At 44.3% G+C, this 23097-nt stretch overlaps 1 protein-coding gene across 1 annotated transcript in view; it reads left to right on the top strand.

Moving 5' to 3' along the window:
• Window positions 1–23097, top strand: part of LOC136841779 (uncharacterized) — a 213259-nt gene that overhangs the window by 72275 nt on the left and 117887 nt on the right. The window contains exons 9-11 of the mRNA XM_067109065.1: window positions 562–801; window positions 14534–14650; window positions 18548–18787. Of these exons, the coding sequence (XP_066965166.1) occupies window positions 562–801; window positions 14534–14650; window positions 18548–18787 (597 nt within the window). The remainder of the gene's footprint in view (window positions 1–561; window positions 802–14533; window positions 14651–18547; window positions 18788–23097) is intronic.

Genomic DNA, 23097 nt, shown 5'->3' with positions numbered 1-23097 from the left:
GCATTAGATGGTTTCATTTTCAAGTTTAGGAGTTTGCTAAACACGCTATAGAAATATTGAGATGGAAAACAATTGTTACTGAAAATATTTACCAAGAATTCTATTTCTTTGTGAAGGCTGCCCAGCTGAAGGTTAAAGTATAAGCCCTGTGGAGGAGGGTGGAGAGAGAATTTGTCTTAAGACAGTAAGATATCTCTTGATAAATTTTTCATGGTAAGATGGTATTTACACTAAAACTTCACTACTGTCAAAGACATTAGTATTATATGTTCTTGAGACCCATTCAAGGAAAACCAAAATCTGGAGTAGTACAAATTACACATCACATTACCTAAAAAAACCTATTTGTCAAATAATTCATCCATGTTAGCAGATGCTCAGACTTACAGCATCTTTGGACTTTGAATTAACATTTTTTAAAATTAAATAACAGAGCCTGTATACATACACACATCAGAAACTCAATAGTTTCTTTTTGTATAATTGCAATTTGATTGCACATTTAAACATTTGCGTTTTGAGTTATTTTGTTTTGAGTTATTTTTTTTAATTTGTACATAGGTTGCGATATGTGGAATTCAATTCATCAGTATGAAAACTTCTATCATGACAGTATAGACTATATCCTTTATGACTGGTGGTATACTAATAGTAGCTGGATTAGTGCTTATCAAGAATACAGTGAGGTTTCAAATTATGGGCTTATGCGCCCTAATGGCACCATGTATAATTCAAGATGTCAAGAGTTTATCTGCACAGCAAAAGACACCATCATCTTCACTCAAGAGATTCAACAAGATTGTAAGTACATAAAACATTATTTTTCCATACTGTACATCCAATTAACCAAAATCACCAGCAAAACTTAATATGTAACAATAACAAAGAATTGAATCAAAAAGAGAAAAAAATTCAAAATTTGTTGACATTCTCCAAAAAGGTTGGAATGTTTCATCTCTTTATGCTTTTATATAAGCAACTTACCAAGTAATTATATTGCTTTATTTTTAATTATTCGGTAGCTGAAAAATTTGAGATTCGCGTGTCGCGCTATTTTGTTTGGCTAGGTGACTAATCCCTCCCATTTTCGGGGTAAGAGAGAAACAACTACCAAAAGGATTCATTTTGTTTCTGTCGGCTAATGGCTGTAAACCAGCTATTAGCAACAGCTCTGGTTTTGGAATTCGTTTTTCCTATTGATTTCTTATCGTGTATGGTGAAGTATTCTTGTGTTGATAGCCTTTCAGCATTATCAGATAGAGTTAGACTCTGGTTTTTGCCCTTTATTTTGACTTTCATTAATTCGACTTTACCCTGTTTACTGATTGTGACTTTGGTTGACTTGTTTGCCAAATGTCAGACTCAAGTTCGACTAGCTTTAATATTGCAGCAAAGGCTGCGATATGCTTTTGACTAAGTAATCTTACGATTCCCATTCTACCTGCAAGGATTGTAGGGGACAAGTTTGTTCAGTAGACTTGGATGTAATGAATATATAGACTGGGACAGTAAGAAGTGGAAGACTTTAAGATCTCATGTAAATAAACTTGCCAGAGATAAAAAGAGAAAAGTGATGGCCAGACGGATCAGTAAGTCTGTAGCTAGTCAGCAATCTGTTTATCATGATGTTGAAAATGCTAATGTCAAGATTGACCTTCCTATTATTGCTGTTGATCCCGTACCCAGTTCTCCTGTACAACCTACTCCTTTACCCAGCTGTCTTGCTTCCAAACCCAACACCATTGCCAGCCTCGAGTGTAAAATTGATAAAAGGTTCAAATTGATTGTAGAATCTATTGCTCAATTAGCCTCATCGGTCAAGGTCCTTATGGACAGTAAGAGTGATTTGGAGCACCCTGTGGCGCCTAGTGCCAGTGCAGTGTCGTTGGAGTACCCAGTTGCGCCAAGTGTTAGTGATGTGTTGGTGGAGGAGGGGGCTGCCCATCCCACTGATTCTCTTAGGCAAAGGTCAATGTCATACTCCCTTAAACCTGGGAGGAGTCAAACTGGTAGCCTAAGGGAGGTCGGTGGGGTCTGCTCACGGATATCACCCCCTCAGTTGGACCTTTTATTGAATCCCAGGTTGCAGCCAAGCGCCACTGGCAAGGCGTATCCTTGGATGTTCAACGTCTTTCGCCTAGCTCAGATGATTCTTCTCCCAGGCACCAATGTCATTTTGCGGATGAATCACGACCTTTGAAAAGGCGTGCTGTGATGTATCGAGTTCTCCTCCAGTGCCGTGTAAGAAATTCTAAGAGCCTGTTTGCCATCTTCTTCCATCTTGCAGTCATTGGGATGGTCTGGAGCATTTTTCTTCTGTTTCTCCCTTGGTAGAGAGTCAGAGTGCGGCTTCCAAGCTTCCTGCTTCTCGCAAGCACTCTTCGTTTGAAACGTTTTCTTCTGAGCGTCCTCATGCACCCAAGACTCCTCTGGCTCCCGAGTGCCCTGCAGTGTCGGAAGCTCCCTTGACTGCCGAACGCCTGGTTTCTTCTGAGTGCCCGAAGTCATCTCAGTACTCCTTGGCTCCTTCCTCATACTGCTGTGTCAGATCGCCCCTCTTCTCTCGAGCGTTATAGGGTGCCCGCCTTCACCCATCCACTCAAAGATTCATGGATAGCCAACTAAGACGATGCGCCTGAACTTCAGTTAGCACCAGAGCATCCGCTCTCTTCTGTATGCCGTGCTTCTGCCGCCAATGCTTTGACTCCTACTGCTGTTAATGTTCCTTGAGCAGTTGGGCATTCTTCTGTTCCTCAGACTCCTCACTTCCGGGTTTATCCTCTTCAAGCAAGCAAGCACCCTCCGTTAGACCCGATTCATAGCAAGCCCAACAGTATTTTGAGACTGTTAAAGAAGGCTCCATCGACCCCCCAACCTACGGACTTAGCTTTGTCTCCCGTATCCTTGGACGAGGAAGAAGAGGTTATTGCTCAAGACGCTTGCCCTTTAGCTTATGCATCACTGCTAAGGCATCTTCTTGCTACCTTCCCAAATCTCTTTTCACCTGGAACTCCTTCATCGCCAGCGTAGGCTTATCTTATGGAGTCACAGTCTTTTGATTCTTCGAGACTGCCCAAGTTAGTGCTTTCTTCTGCTGAGAAAGCCTTCAGTGGTATTGAAGGATGGCTACTAGAGAGGAGGGAACAAGGTAGAACCATCTTCAGCTTCCCTCCTTCTAGATTGTGTAACAGGAGACAGCTCTCTTATGCCACTGGTGAAGCTGCTCCCCTGGGAGTTTCTGCCTCCTGGGCTGATTGATTCCTCTCGTAGGTCTCCCTTTGCTCCAGCAAAGATCACTTTCAGTTCAACGGAGCTCTCACATCTTCTAAAAAACTTGTTCAAGATGTTTGAAGTTTGAGTTTTCTTGATTGGGCAGAGGGCTCTCCAGCCTGTAAGCTTAAGGACTGCTCTGCTATTCCTGAAGATAGTGCCTCCGATTGCCTGGGGTCCTCTCGTGTATCGATAAAGGGACCAGGGATGGTTCCCAGGAGTTAGCTTTCCTGTACACAATGGGAGTCTTAAAAAAGAAAGAATTTTGGTGTTCCTACACCTCAAAGGAAGTGACTCCCTCGTGGAAGTCGACCCCTCTGTTTTCCCAGCTGGATCGTCATCACCTGTTCCTGCAGGCTACAGTTTTGGAGATTTCTTCGGATCTTCAGAAGAAGAGTACGCAAAATCTTCTTGCCCAACCTCTAGGTGGCCTAAAGAGATGCCGGCTCATGCCTCCAGGACAGTCTCCCCACTGCAGACTCTGCCCTTTCATTGCAGCAGACAAAGATCTTTTTCTAGATCCCATTCTTCTGGCAGGTTTGTCTCCAGAGCCATTATGAGATCTTCAGCCTTTCTGTCTCGTAAGTAGCAAGTGAGAATTTCGTCCTCCGAACTTCTGTAGGAGCCAAGCTTCTTCTCCTCTAGGAGAAGCGGAGAGAGAGGGGAGACAGAGACCTGGATTGTCAACATACTGAGTGAAGGCTATTCTACCCCCTTCAAAGAAAAGCCACATTCAAGCAGCCCTCCAATAACATTGTCAGCTTACTGCAAAGGCTCGAAGAAGTCTTTGGCCCTCTCAGAGGAAGTGTCATCCCTTCTCAAGAAGAGGGTGATAGAGTTAGTAGAGAATGTGAGCTCCATGGGGTTTTACAATCGTCTTTTTATGGTGCCCAAAGCTTCAGGGGGCTGGAGGCCCATCCTGGACGTCAGCGCATTGAATGTCTTCGTATAAAAGACAAAATTCAAGATGGAGACACATCGAACCTTCATGTCATCCATTTGCCAGGGAGACTGGATGACATCAATAGATATGCAGGATGCATACTTCCACACCCCAATACATCAGGAATCGAGGAAGTTTCTGAGGTTCATGTTTGGGAACAAAGGTTCCAGTTCTGCGCTATATGTTTCAGGTTATTGAGGGTGCCTGAAGTGTTTACCAGAGTTCTCGCTCCCCTAACGAAATGGTTCCATCTGATGGGAATCAAGATCTCTCTTTACTTGGACAATTGGCTACTTCAGGCCCAATCAAAAGAGAAATGTTCGGAGGACCTTCAAAAGACTCTTCTCCTAGCCCAGAAGCTTGGATTGATGATCAACTTTCAGAAGTCTCCATTGATTCCATCACAATGGATTCTTTATATGGGGATGATAATAGACTCTCAGAGTTTTCAGGTTTTTCCCTCACTGAAGAGAATAGTCTTCCCTGAGGATATTTTGCAGATTTCTTCTTCTGGACCAATGCTCCGCCAACGAATGGATGAGTCTTCTGGGGACGTTATCGTCCATAGAACAATTCGTACTTCTGGACAGGCTTCATATGAGACCCTTCCAATTCTTCTTGAGAATCAGCTGGAACAGGAAAAAGTACCCAGACTCTTTTGTGTTCCAAGGGACTCCAGAGATAAAAAAGGATCTGCATTGGTGAAACTTAGAAGGAAGGTTGTCACAAGGGAAATCCCTCCTTCCATTGAACCCTAACCTAGACTTCTTCTTAGATGCGTCGAACCTAGGTTGGGGAGCTCTGTTTGGGAGCAAGGAAATTTTAGGGACCTGGTCCCCGGAACAAAGAGATTGGCATATAAATGTCAAGGAATTGAAGGCAGTTCATCTGGGGTTACAAATTTTCAAGGAAGAAGTGTGCAACAATACGATCACAGTGCGCTCCGACAGTATGACTGCCCTGTCATATATCAAAAACCAAGGAGGGACACTTTCTCCCTTTATGAGACGGCAAGGGATCTGCTTTGGGCAGAGCATTTTCAACTCAGCTTCTTACTCATGTCACTCAAGGAAAGCTCAACATTCTGGCGGACAAATTAAGCTGCCGGAAACAGTGTTACCCACAGAGTGGGCTCTGGATCCAAAGGTTTGCTTGGATCTGTGGAAGTTATGAGGGACTCTGGTCATAGTCCTGTTCACGACTTCCAGAAACCATCATCTCCTCCTGTTTTGCTTGCCAGTTCCAGATCCTTTAGCACAGGCCATCGATTCCTTGCTTCAGGACTGGTCAAACAGTCTCCTTTATGCTTTTCCCCTTTTCAGTATGATAAGCCAGGTGATCAACAAATTCCAGACTCACCAAAATCTGTCAATGATCCTAGTGGCTCCCTTTTGGCAAACAAAGGAGCAGTTCCTGGACCTTCTCAACCTCCTCGCAGACTTTGCAAGGCTGCTACCTCAAAAACCTCATCTGCTAAAACAACCCCACTTCTGGCACTTTCATCAGGGGTGTCTACTCTGCGCCCTGACAGGCTACAAACTATGAGGAACTTCTTAGAAAGAAGGGATTTTCAAGACTGGCTTCGTCAAGCTATTGCCACATGCAGGCAGCAGTCGTTTGATAGAGTATATCAGGCCAAGTGGACAATTTTTAGAGAATGGTGCAGAAAGCACAGAGTGTCGTTTTCCCAGACAACTATAGCTGAAATAGCAGATTTTCGGCTAATGTCCTAAGACCAATAGAAACCTGTCATCTTCGACGATCAAGGGTTACAGGGCCATGTTCAGCTCTGTCTTCAGACACAGGGGAGTGGACCTTTCCTCTAATCAGGATTTATCTGATCTAATTAGATTGTCTGACACCACGAGAAAGAAAGAGGTAGCAGTAGTGCCATGGAACCTGGACGTGGTCCTTAAATGGTTTTCTGGGCTCCTGATTTGATATTATGCATTTGATTTTTGTAAGAGATCTAACTAGAAAGACCCTTTTTCTAGTCGCTTTAGCGACCACAAAACGAATCAGTGAGGTCCATGCAATAGACAAAAGAGTGGGTTTTTCCCAAGGGAATTTTGTTTGTTCCTTCTCTTTGGGATTTCTAGCCATGAACGAGTCCATTTCCAATCCGTGGCCGTGCTCCTTTGCAATTAAAAGTTTGTCTGAAATTGTAGGCCAAAATTGTGTCCTGTGAGAGCTCTTAAGGTTTTATCTTCACAGAATAAAGAATATTCGAGGTCCTTCAAATGCCTTATGGTGTTCTATTTAGAATCCTTCTTGGCCACTCTCAAAGAATGCCCTGGCATTCTTTCTTAGAGACCTCATTTCAGAAGCCCATTCTTCGGTTGAAATTAATGTTTTTCCATTGTGTAAAGTAAAGGCTCATGAAATTAGAGCTGTAGCCGCTTCGTTGATGTTCAAACATTGTCTCTCTCCTCTATATTGCAAGTGACTTTTTGGAAATGTAAGTTGGTCTTTGCAGCACATTATTTGAAGGAAATTGAAACATTTTACGATAATTGAAGCACTTTGGGTCCATTTTCAGTGGCTGACGTGTTGTTAGGAGAAGAAGCACTCCTTCCTTCCTTTCTTTGCCTTGATTTGAAGTTGTTGAGTTTTTTAACGGAGCCTGGGTTACAGTGTACCTGAGTGCCCTCCAGTCTTTTGTGGTTGGGCAGTGGTTTTTTAACTTTTGTACATGCAACTTACCCATCAGATATATACTTAGCTATAGTCTCCGACGTTCCCGACAGAAATTCAAATTTTGCGGCACACGCGACAGGTAGGTCAGGTGATCTACCATACCCGCCGCTGGGTGGCGGGAATAGGAACCATTCCCGTTTTCTAATCAGATTTTCTCTGTCGCTGGTTCCGGCAACATCTGTTGTTGGTTCCTTCTGCTTAGACTTTCATTTTTCGCTTGCTGAGGATTATTTTGGACTGACCTTTGGTGTGATGATTGGATCTTTGGCTAAAAATACGCTTTTGTGGATTGATTTTGATTTTGGCTTTGGTATTTTCTGTAAGAATGTCTGATCAGAGTGTTGCACCTGTGTTTCGTGTGTGTTGTAGGTCTGATTGTAAGGTGAGACTACCGAAAGCTTCGGTAGATCCTCATACTGTGTGTTCGAGGTGTAGGGGGAATGATTGCTCTATTGAGAACACTTGTGTTGAATGTGAGAATCTCACTGATCTGGAATGGAAGGCTTTGAACTCATGTACGCAAGTTGGAGAAGGATAGAGTTAGGAAGGCTTCTTCTAGAAGCTCAAGTAGGTCTCTTTCTAAGGAGGTAGAATTAGAACCTAACACTCTTCGAGATTCGCCTGTCACTCCTGTTGTTTCAGCTCCTTCACCCTTCGTCGAACCTGTGGATTCGTCGCCGGAGATGGCTGCAATGAAGGCTACGATCCGCAAGATGCAGTTGCAGATGCGTGCTTTGGAGGAAAAGAAAGTGAGAAGTGATAGTGATGTGTAGTGTCCCCAGTGTAGTGGTGGGGGCGCCTGACCGGCTCCGCATCGCTCCTAGGCCTAGACCTCTTCCAAACTCCCAGACCCAGTGGAGGAGGAATGTCGACAGCCGCAAGGGGGATGAAGAGCGCCCTAACGGTCAGGCGTCCCTTCGGCAGCGCCTGTTGACGCGTCCCCAGGCTGCCTTAGATCGCCGTAGAGAAAGGGATCTTGAAGAAGTGTTTCGTCTTCTGCTTCTGCTTCTTCTTCACCTAAGCGTGGTTGGAGTTCGGCTGAGGAGTCGCGCCGCCCTTTGAAGAGGACTTGAAGGCTCCTAGAGGAGACGCATTGGACTCTAGCCCTGAGCGCTCCCCTGAAGGTTCTCCTGTTGCAAAGAAGAGAACTCGAAGATCTCCTCCTCTTCTTCTGGTGGTCAGGAGTCCACCAAGCAGATCCTGGTGGGCCTCCAGGCTCAGCTCGCTGCTCTTGCTGGCTCTTTATCAAAGAGCTCTTCTCGTCGGAAGGATTCCTCTCTTCCGATCAAGTCCTCCAAGAGACACTCTTCTCCCAGCAAGTCGTCTTCTGTGAAGCGTTCTTCTCCTGTTAGGCGCCCCTCCTGCAGCAGGCGCTCCTCTCCTTCCAGGCTCTCCTCTCCTGGTAGGCGCTCCTCTCCTTGCAGGCGCTCCTCTCCTGGTAGGCGCTCCTCTCCTTGTAGGCACTCCTCTCCTGTTAGGCGCTCCTCTCCTGGTAGGCGCTCCTCTCCTTGTAGGCGCTCTTCCCTGGCGGATAGCGCCTCTCCACCCAGGCGCTCGCACCCTCGTCATCGTCGGTCTTCTCCTGTTGGAGATGCTTTCTCCCCAGTCAAACGCTCTGCTCATCAGTCTCGTTCTTCGCCTCGTAGAAGTTCCTCTCCAGCCTCCCTCTCTTCTGTTAGGCGCCCCTCTCCCAGCAAGGGCTCCTCTTCCGTTAGAGCCTCTTCTCCTGTCAGGCGCCAGTCATCTAGCAGGCGCTTCTCTCCGGATCGTCGTTCTCCAGTGGACAAAGGCTCCTCTCCTTCTAGGCGCTCTTCTTCTGGCAAGTGCCCTTCTACTTCCAGACGTTCTCCTCCTCCTTCTGGCCTGGAGGCGTTATCGGAGGACGAATCCCCCAAGGATATCACCGTTTCTGATTACAAGAGGTTGACAGCGTTACTGGTTCAGGAGTATGGAGATTCCCTCAAGCCTGCCTCTCCTCCTTCTCCTGGTTCCATGCTTTCGAGCACCAAGGCCTCGAAGTCTTCCTCTTTGGTTAAAATGCGTCCTACGATCTCGATGAAGAAAGCGCTTAAAGGCTTCGGAGAGTGGCTCTCTTCGAAGAAGGATGCCTGCAAGACTGTCTTCTCCTTGCCTCCCTCTAGGCTTTCGGGCAGAGCGGGAATGTGGTACGAGACTAAGGAACCGATGGGGTTAGCCCTCCCCTCTTCGGCTGGCTCAGACTTCTCTTCGCTTGTGGATTCTTCCAGAAGACTCTCCCTTAATTCGGCCAAGGCTTCTTGGGGACTTTGTGAATTGGATCATTTCCTCAAAGGCCCTTTTCCGTGCTGGAAGTTTTTAACTTTATGGACTGGTCTCTAGGGGCCTTAGCTAAGAGGAGTCTTGAAGAGGACTCAGTCAGTATGGAGGACCTCAGCAGTGTGTTGTCTTGCTTGGACAAGGCTGTTAAGGACGGCTCTATGGAGATCGCTTCCCTGTTCGGCACTGGCCTGCTTAAGAAGTCAGTCTTCAGTGCTTTCCTCTCCAAATCGGTTTCTCCTCTCCAGAGGTCTTCCTCTTGTACGCTCCTCTGTCTAGCCATCTTTTCCTGCAAGAGACTGTGAAGGAGGTCTCTCGTTCTTTGTCTGAGAAAGCTTCTCAGGATCTGCTGGCAGCAGTCGTTCTAAGAGGATGAGCCCTACTGCTCCACTTGCTAAGAAGGAGAAGGCCCCCTTTCAGGAGCCCTTTCGAGGATCCAGGTCTATCAGGAGGCGTAGGCCTGAAAGAAGATCTAGACCTTCAGGACTCCCTACCAGGAAGTCCAAGTGAGAAGCAAGTCCTCCAGACTCCAGTAGGTGCCAGACTTCTGAAGTTCGCCGAAGCCTGGGCACAGAAGGGGGCGGACGAATGGTCCCTCTCTATCTTGAGGAAGGGTTACCTCATTCCCTTCATTTCGAAACCTCCCTTGACAACAACTCCGAGGGAGTTATCGGCGAGATACAAGGATCCTGTGCGGAGGCAAGCCCTTCTGCTAGCCGTCGAACAAATGCTAGAAAAGGCTGCCATAGAACCGGTACAAGATCTTCACTCCCCGGGATTTTACAACCGGCTTTTTCTAGTGCCAAAATCTTCGGGAGGGTGGAGACTGGTCTTGGATGTGAGCTCCCTGAACTCGTTCGTTATCAAGAAAAAGTTCTCTATGGAGACGACGTCCGCGGTTCTGTCGTCACTTCGTCAAGGAGATTGGATGGTGTCCCTGGACCTTCAGGATGCTTACTTCCACGTTCCCATCCATCCCTCCTCCAGGAAGTTCCTAAGGTTCATGGTAGGCGGCAGAACCTTTCAGTTCAGGGCTCTGTGCTTCGGACTTTCCACAGCTCCCCAAGTGTTCACGACCATTCTCAGGAATGTAGCTCACTGGTTGCATTTGGAGGGGGTGAGGATTTCCTTGTATCTCGACAACTGGCTAATTCGGTCCAATTCGAAAAACCGTTGTCTGGAGGACCTTTCTCGTACTTTAAACCTGGTCCAGTCTCTAGGACTTCTTGTGAACCTCGAGAAGTCTCAGATGATTCCTCAGCAGGAAATTGTCTACTTGGGGATTCGGATGGATTCTCGGGGTTTTCGAGCGTTTCCCTCCCTGGAAAGAAGGGAACGCTGCCTTCAAAAGGTGACAGACTTTCTAGAGAAAGACAGATGTTCGGCGAGGGAATGGATGAGTCTGCTGGGGACCATTTCCTCGCTGGAACAGTTCGTTTCTCTAGGAAGGCTTCACCTAAGACCTCTACAGTTCTTCCTGAAAGAATCTTGGGATCGGAAGTCCCAAGAGTTGTCGGACTCCTTTCAGATCTCATATCAAGTAAAGGAACATCTCCGTTGGTGGTTAGACCCCCAGAAACTGGGTCTAGGAATTCCTCTGCAACCGCCGAACCCTCGCCTAGTGTTGTTCTCAGACGCGTCGGAGTCGGGTTGGGGAGCAACACTAGGCTCGGAAGAAGTGTCAGGCACCTGGGACACAGATCAGAGGTCCTGGCACATCAACATGAAGGAGCTAGTAGCCATTCATCTAGCTCTCGCCCGATTCGAACTTCTGGTCAAGGGGTCAGTAGTTCTTGTCAATTCAGACAACACCACAGCCCTGGCTTATATCAGGAAGCAAGGAGGGACTCATTCCTTCTCCCTGTACGTCGCAGCAAGGAGCCTTCTGTTATGGGCGGGGGAGAGAAACATCGTTCTCCTCACCAGATTTGTTCAGGGAGAAAGGAATGTGAGAGCGGATCTGCTCAGCAGGAAAGACCAGGTTCTTCCCACGGAATGGTCTCTTCATCAAGAGGTTTGCGAAAGGCTGTGGTTCCTGTGGGGGAGACCTCATATGGACCTCTTCGCCACCCATTGGAACAAGAGGTTGGAGAACTACTGCTCCCCAATCTCGGACCCCAGAGCAGTAGCAATAGACGGCCTTCTCCTAGATTGGGAGGGTCTAGACGGCTATGCTTTTCCCCCGTTCAAGATTCTAGGGGAGGTGATAAGAAAGTTCGTTTCTTCAAAGGGCACCAAGCTCACCCTGATCGCTCCCTTTTGGCCATCCTGAGACTGGTTCACAGAGGTACTGGAATGGATGATAGACTTTCCCAGGTCGCTCCCTCTCAGGAGCGATCTTCTCAAACAGCCCCACTTCGACAGATATCACAAGAACCTTCCCGCTCTAAACCTAACTGCCTTCAGACTGTCGAAGGACTGGTTAGAGCGAAGGGATTTTCGCGCAAGGCTGCGAGGGCTGTCGCCAGAGCCAGAAGATCTTCTACCTTGCGCCTCTACCAGTCGAAGTGGGAAGTCTTTAGGAGATGGTGTCGAACTAAGAAAGTGTCCTCTTCCAGTACCTCTGTAATGGAGATAGCGGATTTCCTTCTTTATCTAAGGGAGCAGTGTAACCTGGCGGTTTCCACCATCAAGGGATATAGGAGCATGCTGTCCTCAGTTTTTAGACACAGAGGTCTTAACATCTCCGATAATAAAGACCTTCACGACCTTATAAGGTCTTTTGAGACTTCTAAAAACAAGTCCCCTAGACCTCCCAGCTGGAATTTGGACGTGGTCTTAAAATTTTTAATGTCTGATAAATTTGAGCCTCCTCGATCTGCCTCTTTCAGGGATTTAACCAGGAAATCGTTGTTTCTTTTTGCTCTTGCTTCTGCCAAAAGATTGAGCGAATTACAGGCTTTGGAAGGTTCTGTTGGCTTTAAGAAGGACTCTGTGATCTGCTCCTTTAAGCCTCTCTTCTTAGCAAAGAACGAGAACCCTTCAAAACCTTGGCCTAGGAGTTTTGAGGTCAAGGGACTCTCCGCTATTTCAGGACAGGAGCTAGAGCACACTCTCTGTCCAGTAAGAAGCCTTAGATATTATCTGGAGAAAAAGAAACAGCTCGGAGGTAACACTGAAAGTCTTTGGTGTCTGTCAAGGATCCTTCAAGAGCAATTTCTAAGAACGCCCAGGCTTTCTTCATTAAGGATGTTATCAAGGAGGCTCATCTTTCCTGCAAAGACGAACATTTACAGCTCCTAAGAGTGAATGCTCATGAGGTGAGAGCCATAGTTACTTCTCTGGCTTTCCACAAGTCTTGGTCCCTCCAGTCTATTGTGGACTCTACGTACTGGAGATGTAACTCAGTGTTTGCTTCTCATTATTTGAGAGATGTTCGTGTTACGTATGAGAAGTGCTTCTCTCTAGGAGCTTACGTATCCGTGGATTCGGTGCTGGGTCAAGGAGCTGAAGCTAATCCTTTTTAGTCTAGTTTTTTGGTGGTTGCTTTTAATGATTTGTTGTGTTTTTTATGGTCGGCTGGAAGAGAGTGTTGAGGGACTCTCTTTCATCTCGTATCACTAACAAGGTTAGGCTTGGTCAGGTGGTCGGGTTTGGTTGTTAGCTCCTTGTAGTTTTTATTACCTAGCTCTGTCATGTAAGAGGGATAGCCCCATTGATATGATTCAGGTAGAGGGCTCTGTCTTGTAAGTGGGTTAATCCCCATTGACACGATCCATAACAGGCTCTGTCATGTAAGTGGGTCTTTCCCCATTGATATGATCCAGAAGGGCTGTCAGTCATAGGTCACTTCCTCGCTGAAGCTCTTGAGGCATGCAGACTCATAGACAGTATCCATGAAGTCTTCTGCCCAATCAGGTAAGAACCATGGTTTTTGTTTTTTTCCTACAACATATGTTGTTTCCCGTTTTTTAGTTATTAGCTGTCTCTTGCCCTCCTCCAAGGGTGCCAATCAGCTAAGTATATATCTGACGGTAAGTTGCATGTACAAAAATGATATTTTATGATAAAATAAAGTTTTGTACATACTTACCCGGCAGATATATACGATTAATGGCCCTCCCAGCCTCCCCTCAGGAGACAGGTGGAAGAGAAAATCTGATTAGAAAACGGGAATGGTTCCTATTCCCGTCACCCAGCGGCGGGTATGGTAGATCACCTGACCTACCTGTCGTGCGTGTGCCAAAAATCTGAATTTCTGTCGGGAACGTCGGAGACTATAGCTAAGTATATATCTGCCGGGTAAGTATGTACAAAACTTTATTTTATCATAAAAATATCATTTTTTATGGTATTAGGTGACGTTTACCCCACTGAACGTATTTTCTGTATTGCACCCTGGGCATGGGCAGCATTATTACCTTTGTCAGCAATTGGAATCATCCTTGCTACAAGGTACCCACTAATATAGTAGGCGAGCCTCGGCTATACTGCCACGTCACTATATGATAAGGAGAGCGCCAATAGAGGCAGTACCTTCCTGCAGCAGCTCCCTTATCAGGTAAGGAAACAACTGGCATTTTTAATGCTAGCAATATTTACTATTCTCAAATTCATTACCATTACTAATGTTTTGTGGTAGATTTGTTCATGCATCCCACCTCCTGTCAATGTGGGAATCAGCAATGTAATTACTTGGTAAGTTACTTATATAAAAACGAAATTTTTTTGATAAAGTTTTATATATACTTACCAAGTAATTACATAAGTGGAGCCCTCCCTCCTCCCCTCACATGAACATTATGGCATCAACACATTGAATCCTTTTGCTAGTTGTTCCTCTCTTACCCCAAAAGTGGATTGGGTTAGTCACCTAGCCAAACAAATAGTCCGAGCCACGAATTTCAAAATTTTTAGCCTCCGGTTAATAGAAACTATAGCAATGTACTTGGTAAGCATATATAAAACTTTATTTTATCATAAATATGGCATATTTGCTTTTACAGTATTGTACAAATGTAGAGAAATGAAGTGTAGTGTGGTTTTCATAAAAATTCTTTCTCCCTGTTATTCTGATAAAAAACTGTGATACTGCTCAAGATCACAAACTCAGTTTATTCTTAACTTGGGAGTAGTTTATATTGATTTTAGTTTACAAGGGCAGCCGTGAGTCATTGGTTAGCCAAACAGCTTCAGTGCTGAACTAGGCCAGATCCAACTCTTGTGGATGAAATTTTGTCATTGTTATCAAAGGCAGATAAGATTGTGAAAAAGAAAGTACTTTAAATAAATGAAGTAAAAGAAGGCAGAATGTTGTAATATTAAGTAGAAATATTTTAGCCAGTGATCTTAACCACCTTCATTAAAAGCTTTATTTCACTCTTTCAGGTTGTGAATATAATATGACGTGGTACCATCATGCTCAACCAGTTTATAAAGAAGATTGCATCGGTTACGTCTGCTGGAATGGAACTTGGTTGAAAACTAGCCACACTAAACTATATTGTAAGTTTTTTAAGTGCAAAACTTTATACACAGCATAAAGAGATTCAGTGAGAGAGAGAGAGAGAGAGGGAGACTGCTATATGGAAACAAGTTTCCAGGTAATGCCTTAAAACAGTGCATAAAGAAAGAAGAGAATGAGAGTTTGGACATTTTTATTCTGTCTTGAAATTTTATATATTTTCATAATTAAAGTTTTTACATAAGTATTATATGCTTCGATTTATATAAGTATGATACATTTTGATTTTTCAAGAAATTTACTTTTGATGACTGGGATACTTGTAACACTCCAGTGACCGACACAGAGACTTTCATTATAAATTGTAGTTTACACCTGAAGCAAGTTCACATTCCTATGCATTTTTTCTATAGAATTGAGAAATGACTTCAGTGTGAAGATATCAATCTTTTGAGAGCCAAATACTTTGCCTTTTTTTCTTTGTTTGATTTGCTGTATGGTACCAGCCATTACAAGTTTAGTTGACTCCAAGTCTGATTATCACACATATCATAACAGTGCACCAGAGAATATTTTATCACTGTTGGTAGTTCATCTCTAATTACTGAAAATCAAGATTTGGAGATGATGGCAGTACATTGTGCTATTTATAACTGTTGTCTTGATGCCATCACTCAAAGTGAAGGAGTGTGTGCATACATGTGCAACCTAAGCACAAGCATAGGAATAACACGTGTTAACTTTTGTGTTGTAAAAAAAAAAAGAGGAAATTACAGTATAAATAAAAAGGAGAAAGCATTAAATGAAAATAAAATGAGGTAAGGAGTGTGCCCTGTGGGCTTACATTGAAGGCTATACAGCAACACAAACTTCTTCTTTTTATTTATACTTTATTATGCTATTCTTATTGATACTTTTACTGTATGTCCCCATTTTTATTTTTTACAACCTAAAAAAAAGCAATCATGCATAAGGTATGTATGTACGCATGCATGCACGCACTCACTTGCTGACTGGTGATACCAAGGCTTCAGTTATAAACGTCTTTTTATGATGTATGCTAATCATACTTAGAGTCAAGTAAACTTGTAATGAAATGTTGTATACTGTACCGTAAATCAAGCAAATAAAAAAAAAATAAAAATGGCAACACAGTGCTTCACTAAAAAACACACACTAGAAAGCGCACACTGTAGACGGAGACATCAGCATTGATGAAATGCCACATGTAGATATCAACACTCACAGACATACAAGTAAAGCTTTTGTGATATGAGGTGAAATGAAGAATCATTAATTACAGTAAAACAGAAAATGATCAACTACTTTTTAGCAGCATTCTTAAAACAAATTGCTTTGACAGCCATCACTGAAAAATGCTATGCATACTAAAGATGTAAACACTGTGTTTTACACAAACACAGTTTCCATGATATGGCAGAATACGCAAACAAACAAAATATATGTAACTACTGTAACAGAAAAAAATTGGAAGAAGAGATAGTGTATAGAGAGAGAGAGAGAAAGAGAGATTATATTTGCAATCCTTAAAATTTTGTCTCCTAAACAAGATTTCATTGTACAGTGAACTCCCCATATTCGGGGAGGGGATGCATACCGCACCCCCCCGCGAATAGCTAAAATCCACAAATACTTAAACCCCCTCTAAAAACACTTAGAACTGCCCATTTTGATAGTTTAAACACAAGAAAAACACTGTAAAAATGCTTACAGTATACCTGAGTATTTTAATAGTTTTATCACAAAAAATGCATTTATTCATGAAAATTATATGAAAATACAGTAATTAGTGAATATTTCTCCATGAAAAATACTGCGAATGGGCGAATTTTCTGCGAATAATGGGTAGAATGTTCCGCAGAGAAACCCGCGAATTGTGAGAACGCGAATACGCGAGGTTTACTGTACTGAATACATATCTTATATATCATGCGAGTTGCATTTTCAGTAGCCCAGATAACATTAGGCTAACCTCTTTTCCTCAGTACAGTAATTCTATCTTCTTGTAAAAGAAACGAACGTAAAAAAAAACTAATTTCTCCTTACTGAATGAGTTTCATTTTCATTACATCGTATTGTGCTAGGCAGCCTAATGCTCGTGTGGAGAATTTAATTTTTTGGTAGATCATTTTGTAATAGGCTATGCTCGTCGAGCAAATTTCATTTTCAGTAGATTGTACTAGATTTGGTTTTCAAACAATATTGCCGAACTAATGGCTTATGTAACAATTCATAACCATCTCTTATAATTAACAACCACTTACCAAAGAACTGACATAAACAACATTGAGTATGAAGTAAACAAAAAATCAGTAAACAGTTGTTTTGCAATTTTAAGGGACTTCACTTTAACATGAAGTATAGTAGTTTACCTTTGTATGCCCGTTTTACGTTTATGCACGAAATTATAAATAATAATTCCACTAATACATTTGTTTCTGGTATAAATTAAAAAATGATTCTCCTGATTCTTTTGGCAGTAAGCTCAATCAGCTGATTCTGAGAACATAAACATTAGCCTAACCTACAAAATTTTATATGGCAGATGGTCAGTTATTTTTATAAATAAATATAATGATGACATAGCATGATGATAATACAGTATAAATGGATCCAGTAAGATATCAGTTTCATTAGCTTTAATTGTATCTTAAATACAGCTGTAATAGCCTATTTGAAGTATGCAGATGGATACCATGAGTTTAACAATTAGCGTAGGTAAATAGTAGAGAGACATTTTGTAACATGTATGGTGATACAGAACGATAACAACTGATAAGAAAGTTGCTGTATAAAAATACATTAATGGTGATAAAACCATGCTAGGGTGATGGTAAAGACAGGTAGGCTACCTGGCTACCAAATTGTGTATAATTTAGGAGGGAGAGAGAGAGAGAGAGGATAAGAAGGGGTTGCATTATTGTATCAATGCATTTATGCAGTCTATTTTGTCATAAATATTTGGGGGGAATGGTTGATAATTGTCTTTTGCATATAATTTTCAGTTTAAAGTGTGACTGTTGTTATTTATAAGCATATTCAGTGTTTATGGTTATATGGTATTAGGAAGGGTATGTGAGGAAGGGACTGAACCCCCTAGATTTTATTACTTGCCTTTGAGAAGCCTTCTAGTGCATCCAATGTAGGTTCTGGGACATGTATATATTTATAAATAAAATGTTGGATGTCAGGAAAGTGGTCAGTCTGTCCTCACTTTGAAAAAAGAACTTAAAGGTATTGGATACCCTGAGATCAGCTTCAGATTCAAGGCTGGCAGTTCATTATTGATTAAAATCTTACATTTCTTTTTAAATGTATTATCAAGTAGGAAAGGGAACTTAGCATAAAGACATAACTTGGGAGCAGTATATATAGTAATAGGTGGTTTCATTTTCAAGGTTAGGAGATTGCTATGTACTCTATGGAAATATTGGGATGGAAAACAATTGTTACTGAAAATATTTACCAAGAATTCTATTTCTTTGTGAAGGCTGCCCAGCTGAAGGTTCAAGTATAAGCCCTGTGGAGGAGGGTAGAGAGAGAATTTAGCTTAATTTAAGGCAGTAAGATATCTCAATAAATTTTACAGGGTTAGATTATATTTACACTAGAACTTCACTAATGTCTAAGACACTAGTGTTATGTGTACTTGAGACCCACTCAAGAGAAACTAAAATCTGGAGTAGCACAAATTACACATCCCATTACCTAAAAAACATATTTGCCAGATTATCCATCCATGTCAGCAGATGTTCAGACATGCAACATCTCTGGATTTTGAATTAACATTTTTTAAAATTAAATAACAGAGCATATATACATACACATATCAGAAACTCAATAGATTCTTTGTGTATAATTAGTTTGATTGCACATTTAAACATTTGTGTTTTGAGTTATTTTTTATTTGTACATAGGTTGCGATATATGGAACTCAGTTCATCAGTATGAAAACTTCTATCATGACAATATAGACCAAAGCCTTTTTGACTGGTGGTATACTAATAGTAGCTGGACTAGTGCTTATCAAGAATACAGCGAGGTTTCGAATTACGGGCTTATGAACCCTAATGGCACCATGTATAATTCAAGATGTCAAGAGTTTATCTGCACAGCGAAAGACACCATCATCCACACTCAAGAGATTCAACAAGATTGTAAGTACGGTACATAAAACATTATTTTTCTGCAGATCAAGTTAACCAAAATCACTAGCAAAACTTAATACAGTGTGTAATAGTAACAAGGAATTGAATCAAAAAGAGAAAAAAATTTAAAATGTGATGATATTTTCCAAAAAGGTTGAAATATTTCTTCTCTTTATGTATTTGTTTCTACACTATTGTACAAATATAGAGAAATGAATACTTTAGTCTGGTTTTCAAAAAATTCTTTCTCCCTGTTGTTCAGACAAACTTTGATGCTGCTCAAGATCACTAAATCAATATTTTGTTCATGACACTTACCTGACAGATATATATATAGCTGTATTCTCCGAAAGGGACCGACAGAAATTCAAAAACTTACGGCACACGCAGTTGGGCCAGGTGGTTAGTACCCATTCCCGCCGCTGGGAGGCGGGTATCAGGAACCATTCCCATTTTCTATTCAGATTTTCTCTGTCGCCAGTATTGTCAACACCTGTTGTCAATACCTCCGCCGTTGGATTTCGGAAACTTTTCCACTGAGTATTCTGATTGTCTTTTGGTTTTTTGACTTTGGATTTGTGGATAGGCATACGCTTCTGTGGACTGATTTGATTTTGGTTTTGGCTAATTCTTGAACAAGATGTCTGGTTCTAGTTCTGCTAGTTTCAGGGTGTGTGTTGTGAAGGAGTGTAAGGTGAGGCTACCGAAAGCTTCGGTAGACCCTCACACAGTATGCTTGAGATGTAGGGGGCATGTCTGTCTGTTGGATGATCGCTGCAAGGAGTGTGAATCGTTGCCTGATTCTGATTGGAAGGCTTACGATTCTTACGTACGCAAGTTGGAGCGTGACCGTGTAAGGAGGTCCTCCTCCAGGAGTGTGTCAGTTGGTGGGAGTCAGGGTATTAATTTATCTCCTGTTAATCCTACTAATGCTTCACCTTTCCCTGTAGAGTCGCCTTGAACCCTGTGATTGCGTCTGTGGAAGGTAATGCCCTTGCGCAGATTTTGAGCTCCATTCATACTTTGGAGTCTAAGGTGTTGGCTATTGAAAATGCAGTGAAGTGTAGTGATCCCCCCAGTGTTGTGGAGGGGGCGTCAGATCGGCCCTATAATGCCTCTAGGCCTGGACCTCTGCCGAACTCCCAGGACTTAGGGAATGGGCATGTCGAAAGCCGCAAGAGGGTTACGGGGAACCCCCACCGATCTGGCGTCCCGGCAGCAGGCCTTGTTGACGTTTCCCAGGCTGCCAAGGATCGTGCTCGCGCACGGGTCCTTAAAGACTGCTTCTCGTCCTCCGAGGCGCCCTCTCCACGCAAGGGGTCGCGTTCTCAGTTGGACTCTCGTTCGTTCACGAGGAGCTTCGTTGAGGAGGACGCTTCTTCTCCTCTTTCTCGTGCTTTACAGTCTTCTCCCGACTGGTTGCGCGACTTGCCGCTGCAGAAGAGGACCAGTACTTCTTCTGAGGAGGACGTTGTTGAACGTCCCAGCCGCCCCAAGCAGAGGGCTGTCGTCGCCCTTGGTAGAAGGAGGAGGATGTCTCCTTCCCCCTCTTCTTCTCATAAGAGCAGCCCTTCTCCTGAGAGGGTTTCCTCTCCTTCGAAGCGTCTTCTCCAGGATATGCAGCGGCAGTTAGCATCCCTTCTCGCTGCTAAGGAGACGGAGCCTCGTAGGCGCCGTAAGGATTTGACGCTGCCAGTTAAGAGATCTAAGAGGTCTCCCTCTCCTGCTTTTCGTTCGTCTCTCTCTCCTGCGGGTTCTCGTAGTCGTCCTCATCGTTCGTTGGATCATCGGCTTTCCATGCCTCGTCGTGACGCGCTGGCTGATCAGGACGCCCCTCTTGCAGCTCTGCTAGCCACTAGTAAGAGTTCGCGCCAAGACGCTCTTCTTGACACTCCTCTTGCTTCTCATAGCGCTCATTTTGACGTTCGGCAGGATGCTCCCCAGGACGCTTCTCTACCTTCCCGTCTGGATTCTCGTCAAGAAGCTCGTCAGGACGCTCGGCAGCTTGTGAGGCAGGACGCTCGTCAGGACGCTCGGCAGCTTGTGAACCAGGACGCTCGGCAGGACGCTTCTGTGCAAGTTGCTCCGGACTTTTCTTCTGCTTCTTCCCACGAGAAGAGGTCTCTTGGCCGAATTGGACCCAAAGGCCTTAGTCTTCCTCAAGCCCCGGAAGACTCTCCTGTCGCTCCCATCGAAGAGGGAGGTTTGTCTCAGGAGTCGGACTCTGCAGAGCAGGAGCAGCCCCTTTGTCGTCTTTCTCCGATTACCAGGTTTTGGCTAATATGCTTAAGGAGCTATTTCCAGACAAATTTCAGCCTTCTGCTCCTCTTTCCCCCCCTTCTCAGTTAGCTTCTTCGAAGGTGAGGAAATTGCCTGGCTTCCTGCAAATGAAGACTTCTCTTGCTACTAGGAAAGCTCTCAAGAGAGTCAACTCTTGATGGAAGATAGAAAGTCTCAAGGGAAATCTTCCTTCGCTCTACCCCCGTCTAGATTGTGTGGGAAAGCTGGAATGTGGTATGAGACGGGAGAGGAAATTGGCTCAAGGGTTCCTTCTTCCTCTCAAGGCGACTTTGCGAGTCTCGTTGATGCTTCAAGGAGGTCTCTCCTTTCTTCGGCGAAAGTGTCCTGGACGCTTTCTGAGACTGACCACCATCTGAAAGGCCTTTTCAAGTCTATGGAGGTCTTTAACTTTCTGGATTGGTGCTTGGGGGCCATGAACTTGAGGACTCGTAGTCCAGATTCTATCTCTCTGGGGGAGCTGTCCAGTGTGCTGTCTTGCATGGACAAGGCCGTCAGAGATGGCGCGGATGAACTGGCTTCGCATTTTGGTACAACCCTCCTGAAGAAGAGGGCTTTATACTGCAATTTTGCAGCCAAGTCGGTTTCTCCTGTCCAGAGGGCTGAGTTACTTTTCGCCCCTCTGTCTAGCCATCTCTTCCCCCAGCCGCTAGTCAAGGATCTCGCCTCCAGCCTTAAGGAGAAGGCTACTCAGGACCTCCTTGCACAGTCTTCCAGACGTCCTAGTGTCCCATCCACGTCATCGCAGGAACTACCCTCTAAGAGACAGAAGCCCTTTCGTAGGAAATCTTCCTCCTCTAGACCCTTTTCGCGAGGAAGAGGCCTCTCCAGAGGCGGAGCCCTTCTTCCCAAAGGGGCAAGAAGTGACTTTCTACACCTCCAGACACCAGTAGGAGCCAGGCTTCTCCTGTTTTCGGAAGCCTGGAAAGTAAGAGGGGCGGATGCCTGGTCCCTCAATGTGATCAAGAAAGGTTACAGGATCCCGTTCCTCGAAAACCCCCCCCTGTCCTCCACTCCCAGAGATCTGTCGCCCTCTTACCGTCCGGAGAAGCAACAGATCCTTCTAGATCTGCTGGAGGAAATGATCGAGAAGAGAGCCATAGAGCGAGTCCTGGATTTGGAGTCTCCAGGTTTCTACAATCGTCTCTTCCTGGTTCCAAAACAGTCAGGGGGGTGGAGACCAGTCCTGGACGTCAGCAGACTGAACAATTTTGTCTTCAAAGAAAAGTTCAAAATGGAGACGCCTCAGTCTGTTATCAATGCGCTGCGACCAGGTGATTGGATGGTCTCTCTGGACCTCCAGGACGCTTATTTTCATGTCCCCATTCATCCTTGGTCGAGAAAGTATTTGAGATTCGTCCTGGGGGGACGAGTGTACCAGTTCAGAGCTCTCTGTTTCGGACTGAGTACAGCTCCCATGGTGTTCACAGTCCTGATGAGGAACGTTGCCCGGTGGCTTCATCTTGCGGGCATAAGGATCTCGCTCTATCTGGACGACTGGCTCATTCGAGCCTCATCGGAAGAAAGGTGTCTGGAGGACTTACATTCAACTTTGGAGCTGACGAAGTCCCTGGGACTTCTTGTGAATTTAGAGAAATCACATCTGATCCCCTCCCAGTCCATTCTTTATCTGGGGATTCAGATGGATTCAGTGGTTTTTCGAGCCTTTCCATCCCAGGAACGTCAGCAGCACTGCTTCGTAAAAGTTTCGGCCTTCCTGGGGAAAGAAACATGCTCGGTGAGGGAATGGATGAGTCTGCTGGGGACCATTTCATCACTAGAGAGGTTTGTTTCCCTGGGGAGGTTGCATCTCAGACCCCTCCAGTTTTTCCTTGCGGACAACTGGAAGAAGAAGGAGGATCTAGAGGAGTCTCTCAGGATCTCTCTCTCTGTCAAGGACCATCTTCGGTGGTGGCTCGATCCCATAAAGTTGGCAGAAGGGGTCTCTCTCTCTCTTCAGAACCCCGACCTAGTGTTGTTTTCCGACGCGTCCATGTCGGGATGGGGAGCAACACTGGAAA

This window comes from Macrobrachium rosenbergii, chromosome 9, assembly GCF_040412425.1.
Source record: "Macrobrachium rosenbergii isolate ZJJX-2024 chromosome 9, ASM4041242v1, whole genome shotgun sequence".
Taxonomy (NCBI): domain Eukaryota; kingdom Metazoa; phylum Arthropoda; class Malacostraca; order Decapoda; family Palaemonidae; genus Macrobrachium; species Macrobrachium rosenbergii.
This window is presented reverse-complemented; position numbering and strand designations above follow the sequence as displayed.